At 47.1% G+C, this 16,367-nt stretch overlaps 1 protein-coding gene across 2 annotated transcripts in view; it reads right to left on the reverse strand.

The window, feature by feature from the left end:
• LOC102097804 (sodium- and chloride-dependent betaine transporter) overlaps nucleotides 1–16,367 on the reverse strand; it is a 64,754-nt gene that overhangs the window by 11,876 nt on the left and 36,511 nt on the right. Inside the window, exons 14-15 of one of the 2 annotated variants that reach the window (XM_005500315.3) lie at nucleotides 16,023–16,193; nucleotides 9,706–12,394 (exon numbers count right to left, since the gene is read on the reverse strand). In XM_005500315.3, the coding sequence (XP_005500372.1) occupies nucleotides 12,251–12,394; nucleotides 16,023–16,193 (315 nt within the window). In that variant the 3' untranslated portion in view covers nucleotides 9,706–12,250. Of the gene's footprint in view, nucleotides 1–9,705; nucleotides 12,395–16,022; nucleotides 16,194–16,367 lie in introns of those variants that run through there. The other variant, XM_065035504.1, reaches the window with a different exon arrangement.

A 16,367-nucleotide genomic window follows, 5' to 3' on the forward strand; every position in this document is an offset into this window, starting at 1 on the left:
GGGGCTGAGGGAGCTCCATGATACCTCTCTGCCAGTGAACCTGTGTCCCTCATGCCACTCTGTGAGCTTCAGTACCTCTTATTTAGCAGCTAGTAAAGTTGAAAGAGAAGTAAGCTTTATCTGCCTCAGAAATCTTTCCCTTCGACTCTTGTCTGGGATTAAAAGAACATTGGAAATGTTGTGCTGCCCTCAATCCCTAGCACACACATCCCGCATTTATGCGAGTGCAGCCTGCACTGGCCAGACCTGCAAGGACAGGGAGCACGTAGTACAGAAGAGGGAGATATTATTGCCCATCACAACATGGAGGTGAGATTCTCCTGTCTCCTAGGGAATGTGCAGACACAGTCCTGGATGTGCTGGACTGTGTAGGAGGCTCAGCTCTGCCTTGTCTGACAGACTTGCTTTGCAGCCACCACAGATCCCAAGCCAGGAAAGGGCTTTTTGAATGTAATGCCATGTTACCAGGTCAGATTTGCTTTGGACAAACAAACCAAATTAGAGCAGATACCTGCAGATGGTAGTTTCAGAGGAGAAGCAGCAGCAAAGCCCCTGGCCTCCTTTTGTCAAAAGGAATTAATATCCAGCTACGGAGATATCGTAACTCACTCCTTCCTGAGCACGCTGTGCCTGGCATTAGCCTGTCCATCACTGTTCTCTCTTGGCCTTCAATCTCTCCTCAAGCCCCATTGCTGATGTGACACTTCCTAAAATAAAAAGACAGGGAAAGACAGCAGGAGTTTGCTTGCAGGACAGGTACAGATCTCAGGCCTGAGGGAATCAGCCTGCTATATGCGTTTTCACAGTTCCCCATGCAGTTCTGGCTGAGGAACACCTGAGAAGCACAGTGGGTCAGCTGGAAACACCAGGTGCCATAGGCAAAGACATTCACTCCTTTCACTGAAAGCACAGCAAACAATCTCCCTGCTTCATGCACTGCTGGCCTGGACAGAACACTGGCCAGAAACCAGCAATTTCCATTGAAGGGATAAAAATGAATTTGGAAGCAACAAGTGTTTTCTGTACAACATTTGTTGGGCGAGTTAGAGGCAGAAGTGGGTATCAAAGGCACTGAGAAGCAAGAATTTATCTCAGCATCAGTCTGAGCAACCCCTTCCTTTCCCAGAAAAAAAAAAAAGGAAAGTAGAACCAAGAAATGAGATTATATGGATATTTCATCCTTGGCTAGGACTAGACATGAACTGGTAAGCACAAATGAATTTGGGACTATGCGTCCGAAGAGAAGCAGAATTTATTTGGAAGGGTGGGATTTGGAGCTGTTCTCTTGGTTGTTGTCCATAAACATTCATGAGACTAAATTTTTATTCACCAGCGTGTTCCCAGAAAATGAGAGCTTGGCAGATACTCAGACAAATACTCTCTGGCTTGAGTATTTGCATTTGAAGCGTTTGGGCTGCCACCTCCAAAGCTCTTGGTGGCTTGGAAAGTATCCAGCAAAAGAGCCCAACCCCACCATATAATCTGGGTGAGTAAACACAAGTGCAAAGAGTGTTTTCTGAATAACAGCTATTGGATGTGATGATAGCAGTAAAAGCTGCCAAATAATCAGGCTAGCCATCTCTCGGTTTAAAATTCATTTGCAAAAATCATTAGCACAATCATTGTAAAATAAGCAGAAATATAATCACTTGAGGATAATTTGAAGAGAGGAAGAGGGCTGCACTCACTGAAAAGAGCTACTGGTAGCTGTGAGGCTGCCTGGCTCTGGCTAAGCCCACAAAGTCCACCACATCCAAAGGGAAGCGAAGCTGGCCAGCACAGCAGGTCTGGCAGACATTGCTTTTTTGAGCCCAGTCTAAGGCTTGGCCCTTTCCTCCACAACCTCAGCGATCCTGCCAGCCTGCGGTGGGGTCCAAGATGGCTTGCCTCTTTCCACCCTGAGCAAGCTCAGGCCTCTGCTCCAGTCCACCTCCTGCCACCCTAACCGTCCTCCATAACACAGTGTAGGGAAGCCTTCCATAGATAGAGAAAATGTATAAGACCAGGGTGGGTAAAGCATGAAAATTCCCATGCTCAGTCCTCCCAGCCTCCAACCACAGGTGCTAGATGGGATTCCCAGCCCAGAAGGCCTGCTGAAATCTCCCTTGGTGGGGTCCAGGGTTTCTTCATCAGCAGTGGCTGGGCTGTTAATACCCAGTAACATAATCACCTCCCAGCCTCACTGGCCTCTTCTCTCCAGGGAAGCTACCAGAACCTGGGGTCCTCCTGCTCCTTGGCACCTTATGTGGTTCCTCCCAGCCAAGGTGGGATGAGCCAGCACTACGGCACAGGGAGAGGTCTTGCCCCACACATTTCTAGTTCTTCACAGGCTGCCAGCCACACACCTGGGACACACAGTGTATTTGAAATATCCTTCCCCCAGAAACCTGCCCAATAGTTTCCACAGCTAGCACTTTTATTTACAGTTGCCTTCACCCACTGGTCTTAAATCTACGTTTATGCCAATTGCCCCTGCAGCTGCTAGGAGCCCTTGGGAGCAATTTCGTCTTGAGATCACTTGTTTCACAGACTGGGAATTTTTAAATTACTTCCACTGCCAGCAGCACAAACAAAGCAGAACATGGTAGAGGAACAAAAAATGTAAAGGAAATATAGTAAGAACAAAACTGAAAATAAGTACGAGAAAAGGAATTTCCACCCTGGTGGAGATTAAAGGTGACCTGCAAAAGGAAAATAGATCATGTTGGAGGACTCTTGTTCAAGACTTGCCTACTCATTTTTTAATCCCTGGAATACTCTGGAGACAGGGACAGCTAGTGAGATAATGTCACTGGCGATACCAGCAGTAAGACTTCATCAGCTGTGAAACAGCCAAGTTCTGTTAAGCTCAGTGTTTTTTCCGTTGTTTGCCCTGTGCACTTCACCTGAACTCATGTGGCTGAGAAACACCTTGGAGAAAAGCTTCCTTTGCTAAAGATTTATCAGCACTGAACTTACAGTCAGCAGGTGAGACCTGAAGGACCAAAAGTCCTCCAGAACAAAATGAAGAAGATCAATCTGACAAGTCCTGAGATGCCTTATAGGGGGAGGGGGAATATTAGGTAGAAGAGAAATAAAAGGCCACTAAAAGAAAATCCATGAAATTCACAGAAGTCTCAATGGCATTTTCCCTACTCTTTCTTTGAACGAAGGGCCTTCACCTCCTGTTTCCTTCAGTAGAGTATTTCTAGGTGTATGAACAATTTTTCCGTTTGATTTAAATAAATAGGATTGTATATACGGAAATTTCTGAGAGGACAAGAACACACAGGATAGCCCACCTATGCTTTTGTTAACAGCTAAAGCACAGTGAAAGCTCAGACCTCTGCAATGTCATAATATCTCCTTCTTCAGCCATGTCAAATCTCGTGCTGGCACTTGAGGATGTCCCATACCCATGGGTAGCCCAGCCCATTCTGGGCTACGGCATGTCACTGCAACACAGATGCAGTTTATTGCTGGGCAAAGCCAGACCTGCTTTGCCCTTCCAAAAAGTGTGAGGTTTAATTACTAGTACCTGCCTCCCAAGAGCTGCCTGAAAGCTCTCAAGCTGATTGCTGGTTAGATTAAAGCACTGGCAAAGGTATGGCACCTGCCTATGAGCTTTTGGCATTCTCCAAAGATGCTCCAAATGCAGGAGTCCCCACATTGCAAGCATGCCTGGGGTCTGAGTGACACAGGGACAGTGGTGTTCCCAGGGGTCCTGAGAAGGCCCAGGAGGCCATGCACTAGTGGTGTCCATGGTGGGATTTGGGAGTGAACTCTTAGCACAGCAGAGTCTCCTCTTTCCCCCACCTTTCCAGCCATCTCCCCTGCCATACGGGTATCTGAGTGAAACTGGAGAGACCTGGGTGTCCAATGTCCCTGTGATGTGCACCTCCTGGCCAGCACACCAAACAAGGGTCTTGAGGCCCCAGTAACCAGAAGCAAGAGCTGTCACAAACACCAGCCATGGGATTTCTGCATGGAGAAGGGCTTCTGGTAGGACTTGTCTAACAGCAGGGTTGCAGTACCTACCCACTGTAGGGAGCTCTCTTAGGTCTTCTCTACCCATAAGCAACCATTGTTGCCCATCTGATTCAAAACCAGTTAGGCTAAATAAAACCAGAGCACCCACTTTGCAACTATAGTTATTGCAGTTTAAAGACCTTTTGGGTGATAGGTGGACGTAGTCACATTTATTAAGCTGTGCCTGTGCCTGCTGGTTGTTTTGATAAATGCGGTTAAAAAACCTGAATCTTTCTATCAGTGAAACTGCTCTCACAGGGGACTGTGATGATTTAGCTCTGTTGCTTCTAATCCATGCAAAGCAGTGCAAAAAGTAAAGCCGTGTTCAAGTTAACTCAAACTTGATCCTGATGGACTTAATATAAATTTAAATTAGTGTGAATGGAACATAAATAGAAGTGTCCTCAAATACTTTGGAAGATTTAACTGAAATCACATACTGTGTTAAACTACCCTAACTTTAAAGTAAATGTGCCCTTAGGTCTAGTTACATCATTAATATAACTCTGCCAGGGAAGTGGGTGATTTTTCCCTTTTTATTGAGGCTTATGCTGATAAAAGCTTGAGGTAGATGCTTTAAATCAGCATAAGTACAGTTATACTGATGGAGCTTATGCCACTTCCAAGTACCACTGTATGGCAATGCTCTCCTACAGGGAGAAGAGGCCATATTGCACTGCTGTGTTTGACCTCAAAAGCACAGGGGTGTGAAGAAAAAAGTGATAGGTGTGGAGGAAAAAGAGGACAGATGTTGATACGAGGTGCAAGCCAGGAAAAGTTAACAAGAGAGGCAGAATAACCACTGCCCAGTACAGGTACCTCATCATGGAAATATGGAAGAGGAGGAGGAAAAGCAAAGACTCGGCCCCTCTGTGAAGTGCCAGGCAGGTGCAATCTCATTTATACCCCATGGAAAGGGATGGTGCCTGCCTTGTGTGCAGGGCTGTGCCCACGCGAGTGCAAGCAGGAGGGACGGGGCAGAGCCAGCCTGGGTGAGAGAAAATGTTTCCAGCCTGCAGCCTTGCTGCTGCTTGCCCATGTGATGATGCTCACAACCAAAATGAGCCCTTGTTTGCAGCAAGCGCATTTCACCCCCCAGGGGATTTGCTTCTATTGATAGAATTGGATGGTGGGAAATTGCTTTGCTATCGTTCGATGAGCCTTATGTCAGACCATCTGAGGGACTTTGGCCAGAACAATCCGAAGGTGCTGCTGACACCACTGCCCAGGGTCAATACAACACCCTTCCCTTCCTTCCAGAGCATGAAGAAAATTTGAGAAATTTTACCAAGATTACAAATTACCCCTACTCGAAGTCAAGGACTGGAGACTCACAAACTGGAAATACTGGCAGCAATGTGTTTATTCACTGGTCTCTGTCACAACGTGGACATTGGTGGTGTGATTAAGCTACAAAAAATACTAAAGCATAATTGTCCCTCAGATGGCCCGGCACACGTGCACCCACATGGAGATGAACAACATCGCAGATAAGCATGTCCAGCCTTCTGAAAGGGACTGACTCCCTTTTGTCCTTCTCCTCTTCACATGCAGACCCATGGGAGCCCAAGGGCCAAAGAGCAAAGGTCTTGCTGCCACCCCCCTGGCCATCGGCTGTGACAGCTGCCTGGAGAGACCCTCCCAGAAGTACCCACACAGGTCAGTGCTCCCCTACCCTTCTTTAATAAAGCCCAACTCCAGCTGCCTGGAGACCAGGGAAGCAGGAAAGTGGGACTGAGCTTGACTGCCCTCAAATACAGCAGAAATGCCACCCCTGTCTTGAACTGCAAAAGAGGCTGGGTTGGGGTTCATATTGAAAACTACATTATGTAAAACATTAGACAATTTTAGACACCAAATAACTTTAAAAAGCTGTATCTTTTAGCTGCTGGCTACGGCTGGTATCTCATTTAAAAAAAAAAAAAAAGGAAATTAATTCCTGGAATTTTCCAATCTTCTCACTGTAAAATCAATATGTTCTTAAAGTGCTCAAATATCCTCCACACACAGGCTATGAAAAAACTACCTGTGCCTGAACAGCACTGCTTGCCCATGTGGAGACATGCCCCCTCACTTGTGCTCCTGGACAAGGAGGTTATGGGACAGGACAACTGGTGCTTGCCCCAGGCTCTGGTTCTACTTGGCCAGTACTTTACTCTTTACCTAAGCAGTAGGTTTAAAGCTGAGTCTTACAAAAGCAGTTGGGATTGGGAGAGCTCGGTGCTGGCAGCAGGACAGACATCCATGGGACAGGATGGCATGGGTCATGGGAGAGAGGATTCCACTGCCATCCCCCTGTAACATGACTGACGTACATGTCCCACCAGTGCCAATAGGAGCCAGAGTCCCCTGCTCTGCCTGGAGAATTCATACCTCATCCAAAAGCATGACACAGAAAATTAACACTGCCTAGGCACATTTTCCCCCAAGTTATGAGATTAAACCCCAGAACTGGGCCAGTTCCCATTGCCAGGATGCCCCCCACCACCCTGAAGAGACTAACCCAGGGTTTCTGGTTTACACCTCTGTGCCCTGCCACGAATGGGATTTTTGTTCAAAGCTCCCTGCTTCCAGATAGCCTGGTTGAGAAACACCAGGCTCCAGCTCTCAGGCCACCCCTACTTCAAAGCTAGAGATGAGGAAGGCTCATGTTGCATGATGCAGCTATGGCCCTTCTCCAGGATGTGGGAAAGCAACAGTTTGCTTTTTTCTTTGGGGGTGGGTTTATTCCTCCATGAGAAAAAGAAGCTCGTTACATCTCCTGCTGAAATACGAGGTCAAGAAAGGCACCAGACTGCCTATAATCACTTATCCTTCTTCATTGACTGTTGTCTCCACCATGGCACAACAAAACCCTCACACTTGATAGACTATATTTTGGAAAAGTCTGATGGCCACTGGCAAATAACAAACCAGAGTGATCACGCTTTTAGTCCAGAGCATCCAGCCTAGACAGCCAGCATGGTAAAGCTCCCCGTCCTGGCTGTAACCCAGGCTGGGCAAGAAATTATGCTACAGCCTGGAAAAAAAAAATAAAATTAAAAAAAATATGAAATAAAGAGGTTGCATTTCACAACATGGTCTTGGCGTTTCACCAAAAGCAAGACCGGACCAGGTCGCCCGCGATTGGCTTTGCACAGCCATTGCAAACATTTCTCTCTGGGAATCCCTTTCCTTTCCACATAGCTTTCCAAGCACAGGCTTGACAAACCCGAACAGACAGCTCTGAAAATAAATGTCCTCCTTTGCAGAGACAGTCATGGACTCAAAACAGAGCCAGGATTATGCTCCAAGAGCAGTCAAGGGGGCGGAACTTATCGTGGGTTTCAAAACCAAACAAAGCAAAACAAACTCCCCACTGCCCCCACAAGTGCTGTTAGACATGTTTTTTCTCTTCTCTTGGCTCCAGCAAGAGATTGAGGAACAAAATCTTCAATGCCCCAGCCCCTCCCTGCAGCCTTGCAGAGGGAGCTGGTTGGCAGCGTATACACATCTCCTCGGCCCCTCAGGTCTCAAATTTTATTCCTGACCTTTTGAAAGCTTATATTATCTTCTCCTTTGATGAACATTACTGCCCTCTTACCCTGTTCAAGCCCTGATTAGCTAATTAGTGAGGGGTGACCATACAAAAGAGTGAGTAACCTGATAAAGGAGAGAACAGCAAGATAACCTGATACTCATGACTGCAGACGGCCCTCTTTCCTGGTCCTTGTTTTCTGGGCACCCAAGTCACTTGCCTACCATCTCTTATTTCTACCTGGGCAAGGCCCATCTCCCTTCAAGACCAGGAAAGCACCTCACCAAGCTCCTCCTGCCACACACAAGGGAAGATAAAGCTCTGGAAAGTCCCCAAATGCAAGCACAAACCACAAAACCCCTGCAGATCACCCACGACTCACACAAGGCAAATGTGACCCAAGATCTGAGAAACCAGCCTCCCCTCCTCTTCTAAAGCTTTTCACAAACAAAATTACCTCATTTCCTCCAGCTCTGTCCCTAATGTCCTTTGTTCTCTCCTGACCCTTGGCAAGGTGCAATAAATGCACAGGATCAAGGGAAAATCAAGAGCTTTGCTCAGGACAGAGCTGTGGCCCCAGTCCTTGGTAGCTAACCCCTGTGCTAGGGCTATCATGGGCATAGCTTCTCTCCATCCAAAAAAGCTAAGGTGAGGACTGGAGAGAGGGCACAGCAGCATCTCCAGCTCATTGAAAGCTACAGTAGGTCACTGTCCTTTGCCTGACTGCTACCATGGTCACTGGGGGCAGAGGCAGGTTTGAGAGCTGAGCTCCTCCCAAGATGAAATGCCACTGCAATTCTCCTCCCCTCAGAAAACTATGGAGTCGTGAAAACTGAAGATCTCCTGATAATGAAAAGAAATACATATTACTTGACAAATGTAGAAGTGCAAGAATTTCTGTAAAGAGTCTTCCAGAGCCTGGATGCACCCTCCAAGGCCAGGATGGAAAGAGCTCCTCAGCCAGCTGCAGGCCCAGGGCTGTGCTAAGGACAATGCAGTGTCTCCCTACCTAACCTGAAGCAGCCCAGCCAGACCAGGGATCAACTTCATTCACATGAGGATCTAGGGGAAGAAGGTCAAGAATGACACATTTCTTTTTGGGAAAAATAAACTTGCCAAAGGGCTTGTTTGGTGCACACAGGGATGGATACAACCTCTCTGGCTGTGAGGGTGGATGAGCGGTGGGGGGAGCGTGGCAAGCTAATAACTCTTAATAACTTGTTTGACTTGTTTGCCATTTGTTTTATCTTTCTTTCTTTCTTCAAATTTTGTCTAGTACAAGTTTTAAGCTATTGTTTCCTTCTCCTTTTTTTTTCATTTGCCACTGTTGAAGGAAGAAGGGAGGGAAGGCTGAAACAGAGGGAACAGGAGAAATGGGAAGGGAAGAAGCAGAGAATGAAGAAAGGAGAAGGAAAATACAAGACCTTTTGACTTGATTTCTGTTGTAACTATTTTCCTGGCTTTCCTTTCTGGAGAGGAGGGTGAAAATGGCCTTTTTAATGAAAAAAAAAAAACAACTGAAAACCCAGAAGCGGTAATTAGATGCTTGACAGATGTCTGTTCTCACTTCTATATGTACTGTTTTTCCTCCAACCAGGAGGAGCAGCACAGTATAGCCACCTTATAACCTCTCTTGGACTTCAGCTTCAAATACATTACGTCTTGGCCTCTATCAACAATTGCAAGGAGAAAAATATCTCTCCCTCATTTCCATACCATCCCTTCAGTAGTATATTTACCTGCTGGTGGTGCGTGGAAAGGAAACAGCTTCCCATCAGATAGTCTCACAAGTTTCCCAAAGTGCCTGCTTCCAGAGGCTGATGGAAACCTGTCAGTTCTGTTGTATTCATTCAGCAGCACATGAGACATTTCTATCAGGTCAGCAAACCATGACCTGGTCTCTCACCACGCCTGCATGCGGGGGGTCTCATAGCAAAAGACTTGGTGACATTCTCCCTCGTTTACCCCAGCTGGATGTACCTGGGTCACTGAGCTTCCCCTTAAAATTCCTGAGACATCGCTAATCCCAGCCAAAATGTTTGGATGAAATTTCCTGATCCTGGGAATTTTCTAAGTGCTTTCAATGGGGACAGCAATACCTCCTCTGACTTTATTTAAATATGCAGCTTCCTGGCACAGGTGGGACACTACTATTAGATTATACATAAGCAACAGAGGAATCGGTTTGTGCAGTATTTATTTTCAATAACACAGCCTCATATTTGTGTTCAAAAAGTGATTTATTTCTACCTAGGATTTTTGCAGTGTTCTCGGAGTAGGAGTAAACACACCTCCACGACTTTTCTGGCAGTACAACACCACCTTACATCCTAAAGGCATGGCAGCAGAAGCAAAGGGGTTAAATGTCCTACCAAAGGGCTGTACAAGAAATCTGTGCCAATGCCTGAGACTGAATCTGGATGGCAAGTCCCGGTCCTTCAACTTTCCTTTTTGTTGCTTGAAGAAGAGATGGCAGCTTTTCTTCTCAAAACCAATACCACCGTTTTGACCACAGGTACTGTCAAGGCAGCTGCAGCCCATGCCTGAAATCAAACCCCTTGTGCCCAGAGGCAGCTGCAGAGCAAGCACCTGGGGGACACCCAGCACGCCCGAGGGATGGTGATTTCTCCAGCTGATCAGGCTGTGCCACCCTGGCACAGCTGCTCCTTGGTGGCAGCCACTGGCTTTTGGTCTGGCTGCATGTGGAGACCTGTTGCGGGAAGCTGCTCCCCCCGCCAAATCGTGAGCGACTCTGCTGGGAGGGAGAGGAAAAAACACCAAAATACTTACCATGAGGCCTGACTGCAAGCCTCTGGATGTTAAGCTCTGCACACGACTATTACCGCAATGTGACATTTAGCTCTTTAAAGATATAAAAATAAAATAACTGGCATCTTGTGTGGTGCTGCAGTCCTTTGCAGGGAACAAGACTGAGGTTTGCCAGCTATCTCTACCTTTTGCAGTAAATAATCTCCAATCAAACAATAACATCCCAGAGAGGCACAAATTTTGATACTTGACTTTCAGTGTTCATTTCACCAACAGTTTTTAGTTTTTAAAGGAAAAGGAAATTAAAGGGGGAAAGATTGCCCTATGCTAATTCACCAGTTAAACTCACAGGAAACTGCAACAGATAAGGTTCCCATAGCAATTGGAATAGGTACCGCTTTGCACAGATGAGGCCCGATTTTCCTGCTTACTTTCCGTGCTTCTGGTTTATCTCCACAAAACACAGGGAAAAGCAATTACTTGGAACAAGGGAAAGAAGCTTGTGGCATCTCTGATTCTTTCTAATGGCCATTCTCTGGTGTGGTTTGATGCACCACTATTGCAACACAGACATGCACCAGAGCGTGTACCCTCAACCACAGCAAAGCTCCTGGGGAGGATCCTGCCACTGGTTTTTCCTGTGATCTTAAATGTGAAATTCTGATAGGCACTCAAGCAGGTTTTGGCAGAGAGTTTTACAGCTCCAGCCTCCACAGGACAGAGTTGTGTGGCATCTCACCAAATGCCACATCCGAGCGCAATTCCTCCCAGACATTGCCTCACGTTCATGACTACCCTGGCAAAAAGAGACCTTTAAATCGACATAATCTGCTTCCAGTGATCCCATCTTACCTATTAATTATCACTTTATCTTGCCTGAGCTTATGATTATTGTGCCCAATTATGTCTTCCTTATCCCCTGAGCAGTCATCTGCAGCAAAGCTGAGGGAACACAATCCTTCTCCCACCCTCACCCCAAAGCTACTCTCCACCACAGAATCAGGACCATCAACTCCTTCATTAATTTCTCTACAAAATGCCCCAGCAGTGCAGTTAAATTCGTAGGCGTGCAGTCCCCAGGGTCTCATTTCTTCCTGCTGTGCTGCAGCTCATTTTTTTTACCAGCTGTTCTGTGACTTTTCCTGCGCTCCATGAATTTTCTGAAAGAATTGTCAAATATTCAGCTGTTTCACTCTCAGATGCATGGGCCATGTAGTTCTGACCAAGAGTGAGTCCACTAGATAGTTATTCCTCACCCCCTTTCCATCCTGAGATCTGCCTTGAGATCCATCATCAAAAGCCATGATTGCATTGAGCAGCCTGTCACTCTCTTCCTTTTCAGTGACAACTGAAGCTGTAAGTACTAACACTGCAGCCTTCTTTTATCGTTGCCTGTGATATGTTCCTGGCTCCATCTCCCTTGTACAGAGGTGACCTAGCAATGCACTTGCCTTTGTCATCCTCTAGCTTCTTATGTACTTCTGAACCACTTTACTTATTCCCTGTACTAACACCCCATTGTTTTGTGCCTTTGCATCCCTAACTTTGCTACTGTACACACCTTTATTCTCTGCCCTCTCTCACCACTGTGTTTTCCTTTACTCCTCCCGACATGACCGCTTTTACCGCTTTTTTTTCCTTTCTTTTCTTTTTTTTTTTTTTTTTTTTTGGTAATACATGGTTTGTCTCTGCCCCACCAGTGTCAGTACTGGAGGACACTTCTGACGAAAGTGTCTTGCTCTCTCCTCAGCTGCTAACAGGGAATGTTATCTCCAGAATATTGACAGAAACGCTGTCCCTGGTGTGTGCAACCAGCTGGCTGGAAGGAGAGGGTGTCCCAAATGCTTCTGTCTCAGATGCGAAGGAGAGAAGGGAAGAACCCAGGAGAGAAAAGAAGTCACTTTAGGGAGGAGAGAGCAAATCAGTCTGGGGTATGGAGGAGATATCTCCAGTGCTTTAGAAGTGAGTTTCTCTCTCTGTGATGCTGATAACCTCCTGGACCGGAGGGGACCATCCCTTGCTCTTCAATTCAGACAGGCCCACCACGTGCTTTTTCGGCTGCGGCAGATCCTCCGCTGGGGAAATCAGCTGTGTCAGCCGCTGCAGAGATGAAGTCTCCGTTAATTAAGCTGAGAAACAAACTGACACCCGATAGTGAGCCGCAACCATTGCTGAGGGCAAAGGCATCTTAGAGAGCTGGTGCTCCCAGCTCCTCGTTCCTCTCCTGCCAAAGGGCTGTGAAAGGGAGAGAAAAGAGAGCAGGCTCACATGAACTGCTCTCAGTGACAATTAGTCCACCTCTGGGCTCAAACCCAGGCCCTGGACTAACAACCTGACATACAGGGCTCCTCACAAACATGTTTCTGGGAGGAAAAATGCTAGAGATTGGCCCACAGTTATTTTCTGTAGCTATGGAAAAGCACCATAAAGCCCCTTTCTCTCCCTATGCCAAGTAGCCATGGTTCCTGCTGACTTTGGTGGGAGCTGTGGAGCTTTCCAAATGGTCTGACCATCAGAAAGTGCTGGGCATCTCCTGCTATGGTCCAAAGCAGTATGGCAGTTGACACCTGCCTCAGTGGCACTTCCCTGGTAAAGCCATCCCCCAGTAGACTGGTTCCTGCCCCCAAGCCATCCCAGCTCCCCTATTCCAGCCAGATAAACTGTGACGGTGCAGGCAGGGGCTGTGGGGTAGCTGCCTGCCCTTAGCTCCCCCACCTTCTGCAATGCAGGGGTGGTGCAGGCTGTTCCACACACACATACGTTGTGTTATGTGTCAGTTTTGGGGAATTTGTTCTTGAAAAAAGCAAAGAACTTGGAACTATTTGGGCAAAAGGTGCTGACCCTCAGAGACAGCTGCTGTGAATTCCTGGTCTTTCTCATCCCATTTTTGAAGCCCCTCTAATGCCACACACCTTCCTGAGTGCCCGGTCTACGCCCAAAGCCAAGTAACACATGATGTCCTATGGGGACAGGCTGAGAGAGTCGGGATTGTTCAGCCTGGAGAAAAGAAGTGTCTGGGGAGACCTTATTGTGGCCTTTCAGTACTTAAAAGAGGCTTATAAGATGGGGACAGACTTTTTAGAAGGGCCTGTTGCAATAGGACAAGGGGTAATGGTTTTAAACTAAAAGAGACGATATTCGGGTTAGACGTGAGGAAGAATTTTTTTGCAATGAGGGTGGTGAAACCCTGGCCCAGGTTGCCCAGAGAGGTGATAGATGCCCCATCCCTGGAGACATTCAAGGCCGGGGCTCTGAGCAACCTGATCTAGTTGAAGATGTCCCTGCTTATGGCAGGGGGCTGGTCTAGATGAGCTTTGAAGGTCCTTTCCAACCCAAACTATTCTGTGATGTCCTGCAGCCACCTGCCCAGCTCTATAGGCCAGCGTATAATTTCCCTGCTGAAAACTGACTTTCACAGTTACTTTTTCCATTACAAGCTGTTTGGGCCAGCGCACAGTCCTTCCTTGCAGAGTGCAGCACAAGCAGAGCAGGCAATTCATCCATGACTTGTTGGATTAGTTTCAGTGTTTCCACTCCCTGTGAAGTACCTGCCAGAATTTTCGATTTTGCTCATTTATTCAAAACTATTTGCCCCATGATTTCTGAAATTTGCCTTAGCCTGCAGCTGCTCTGTGAGCAGTTCATGGCAAGTTTTCAGTCTTTAGAGCCTGAGCTGTCTTAATCAGACACATTAGGAAACAACGTTTGTGTTTCTTGGTCAGTCAAGTGTAATGAGAGGAAGCAGTTTGTTGCAGTGACTGCTCATGATTACCAATTAGAAACTTGCTTTCAGTGAATGGTTTGCAATATTCAGTTGAAAGGCACTGTTCCTGGAAGCAACCGTGTCAGGAAATTAATTCACTGCATTTCTGAGGTGTGACTGGAAAATAGGAACAGGTATATTTTGAGAAAACCTGTTTTCGAAACAGGAGCAAATATTACAGTCCAAGTTAACCACATGATACCTCCTGTCTCCCGAATCAGTCCAGGCTTAGCAGTGATTCCTTCCTACATGACTAAACCACAACCTTGAAAGTTTCTTCATACTGATATGAATGAAAAGTGCCTGGAAATTACAATGAATATCAAATAGGAAAACCCTCAATCTTAAATTGGCTTTAACACTACTCAGAGCAGCATTTCAGTCCAAGGGCTCAAAGCGCTTTGCAACAAGTGAGCAATAGTTCTTGTTTGGCAGGCAGGACATTCGGGAAATTACTTCACTGACAGCTCCAGGTTCTCATTTAGACATCTGAAACCTCTGAGCTGTGGGCAGTCAGACACACTGTCAGCCACCCAGTCAAAGTCTTCAAACTGCCCATGGGAAAGGACAGATGCATTACCATTACATGGCCTGGAGGACAGGAGAGGGCTTTAAGAGTCAGGACTCAAGATCTGAACTTGTAGCAAACCATATCACAGCACCTTGGCGCAAGATTCACCTGGAGTTCCTCATACTGGGAGGTGTAGAGCTCCCAGCTCCCTTCCAACCCTGTCATCTCTTTATGGTCACCAAAGACAGCCAAGAGGCCCAAAGGCCAAAGGCAGCTAAATGGGAATTATTTCATAGCATCATACTTCTCCAGCTACCTGCATGCATGTCTTATGCCCCTCTCACTGTGCCACTGAAGGCTTTCATCGCTACCATTCCTGTCTGGGCATTGCACTTATCTTCTCCTCGAGCCTGAGATGGGTATTAGCCAGCTCTGCCACAACTCCCTACTAAGTCCCATCTCCCAGTCAGCAAATAAGAGCCCCCGTGGGCACAGATTCACCTTCCCTGAGGCAATGGAGCCAACAAGAACATCTTGCACCCAGCTCATCCCTGGCTGTGTTGGCCATGCAGGGTCTCTCTCCCCATGACCCTACAACATGATGGTCATACCTACACCACAGCCACAGGGATGCTCTTGTTCACCTACTCCCCTTGCCACAACCAGCCACAGATGAGCCTACAGTCAGTGAAGATGGAGAAGGACCAGAAGGGAAATTGTGCAGAAATTTATATGCACTGTACATCACTCAGATATTTCTCAATGGGTCAGGTGGGGTATCATCCCCATGACACCATCTTCCTAGACACAGTTCTTCCTAGGACAAGATGTGTACAAGTGAAAGAGGACAGGCTTGGGCATGGCACTGGGTAGACCTTTACAGCTCTGTGAGTATGTCCTATTCAATAACCATGGGTAATCTCTTCAAAGAAAATAACATAGTCCTGATCCAGGACTAAAAGAGGAACAGGGACAAGAAGGAAAAACAGATCCTGGTTTTGCCCCTGGTTTGCTCTGGCTTCAGTCAGTAACAGAAGAGGAGGCAAAGGTGGTGGCGTGCCATCTTTACTTACATGACAAGTGGGACAACCTGAACCATAAACCAAATCAATCAGCCTGTGGCCTCAGGTAGCCCATACTGAGGGGGTCCTCTGCCACCCAGTGGAGCCAGTGTTAGAGATGCTCCTGCATATGTCCACATGTGCACTGGGCATGGTGGTGCAACATCTCATGGAAGACTCTGAACATTTGATGATCACCCTGGGAGCCATACTGAGATTCTTCAAGCCCTCCAAATTGCCAACAAGACCTACAGAGAATTCTGGGAAAGGGCCACCGTCACCCTCCCTTGCCTTAGAGAAGAAATGTGGCATGTATGTCTTCCCTGGGGACCCTTCCCACGAGACATCTGGGGGAAGCAGCAGCAACTTGCCCAGTGACCACAATCGCCATACCTGCTTCAGGGGTCCTTTGGTTTTCAGGAGGATGAAGATGGCGTAGAGAGGAATGCAGATCATGGAGGAGAGTGCCATCAGCCAGCCAATCACGTAGCCCCAGGGTGGGTACACATAGGTATTGTTGTATTTCAAAGGTGTGTACTTGATCAGGGAGAACAGGAAGACGGCCTGAGGAGCAGAAAATGGAGACATAGCTGGAGCAAAAGGAGCAGCCAAGCAGGGCCACCTGGCCACTCTGTAGGCACCAGCTGGGTGGCAATGAGCGTGCTATCTCACATGAGCTAGCATGGACCTTGCTTGTTGCAGCGAGGTGAGCTTGGTACATGCTGTGACAGATGAACA

The sequence above is a fragment of the Columba livia genome, chromosome 1, assembly GCF_036013475.1.
Source record: "Columba livia isolate bColLiv1 breed racing homer chromosome 1, bColLiv1.pat.W.v2, whole genome shotgun sequence".
NCBI classification, from domain to species: Eukaryota; Metazoa; Chordata; class Aves; order Columbiformes; family Columbidae; genus Columba; species Columba livia.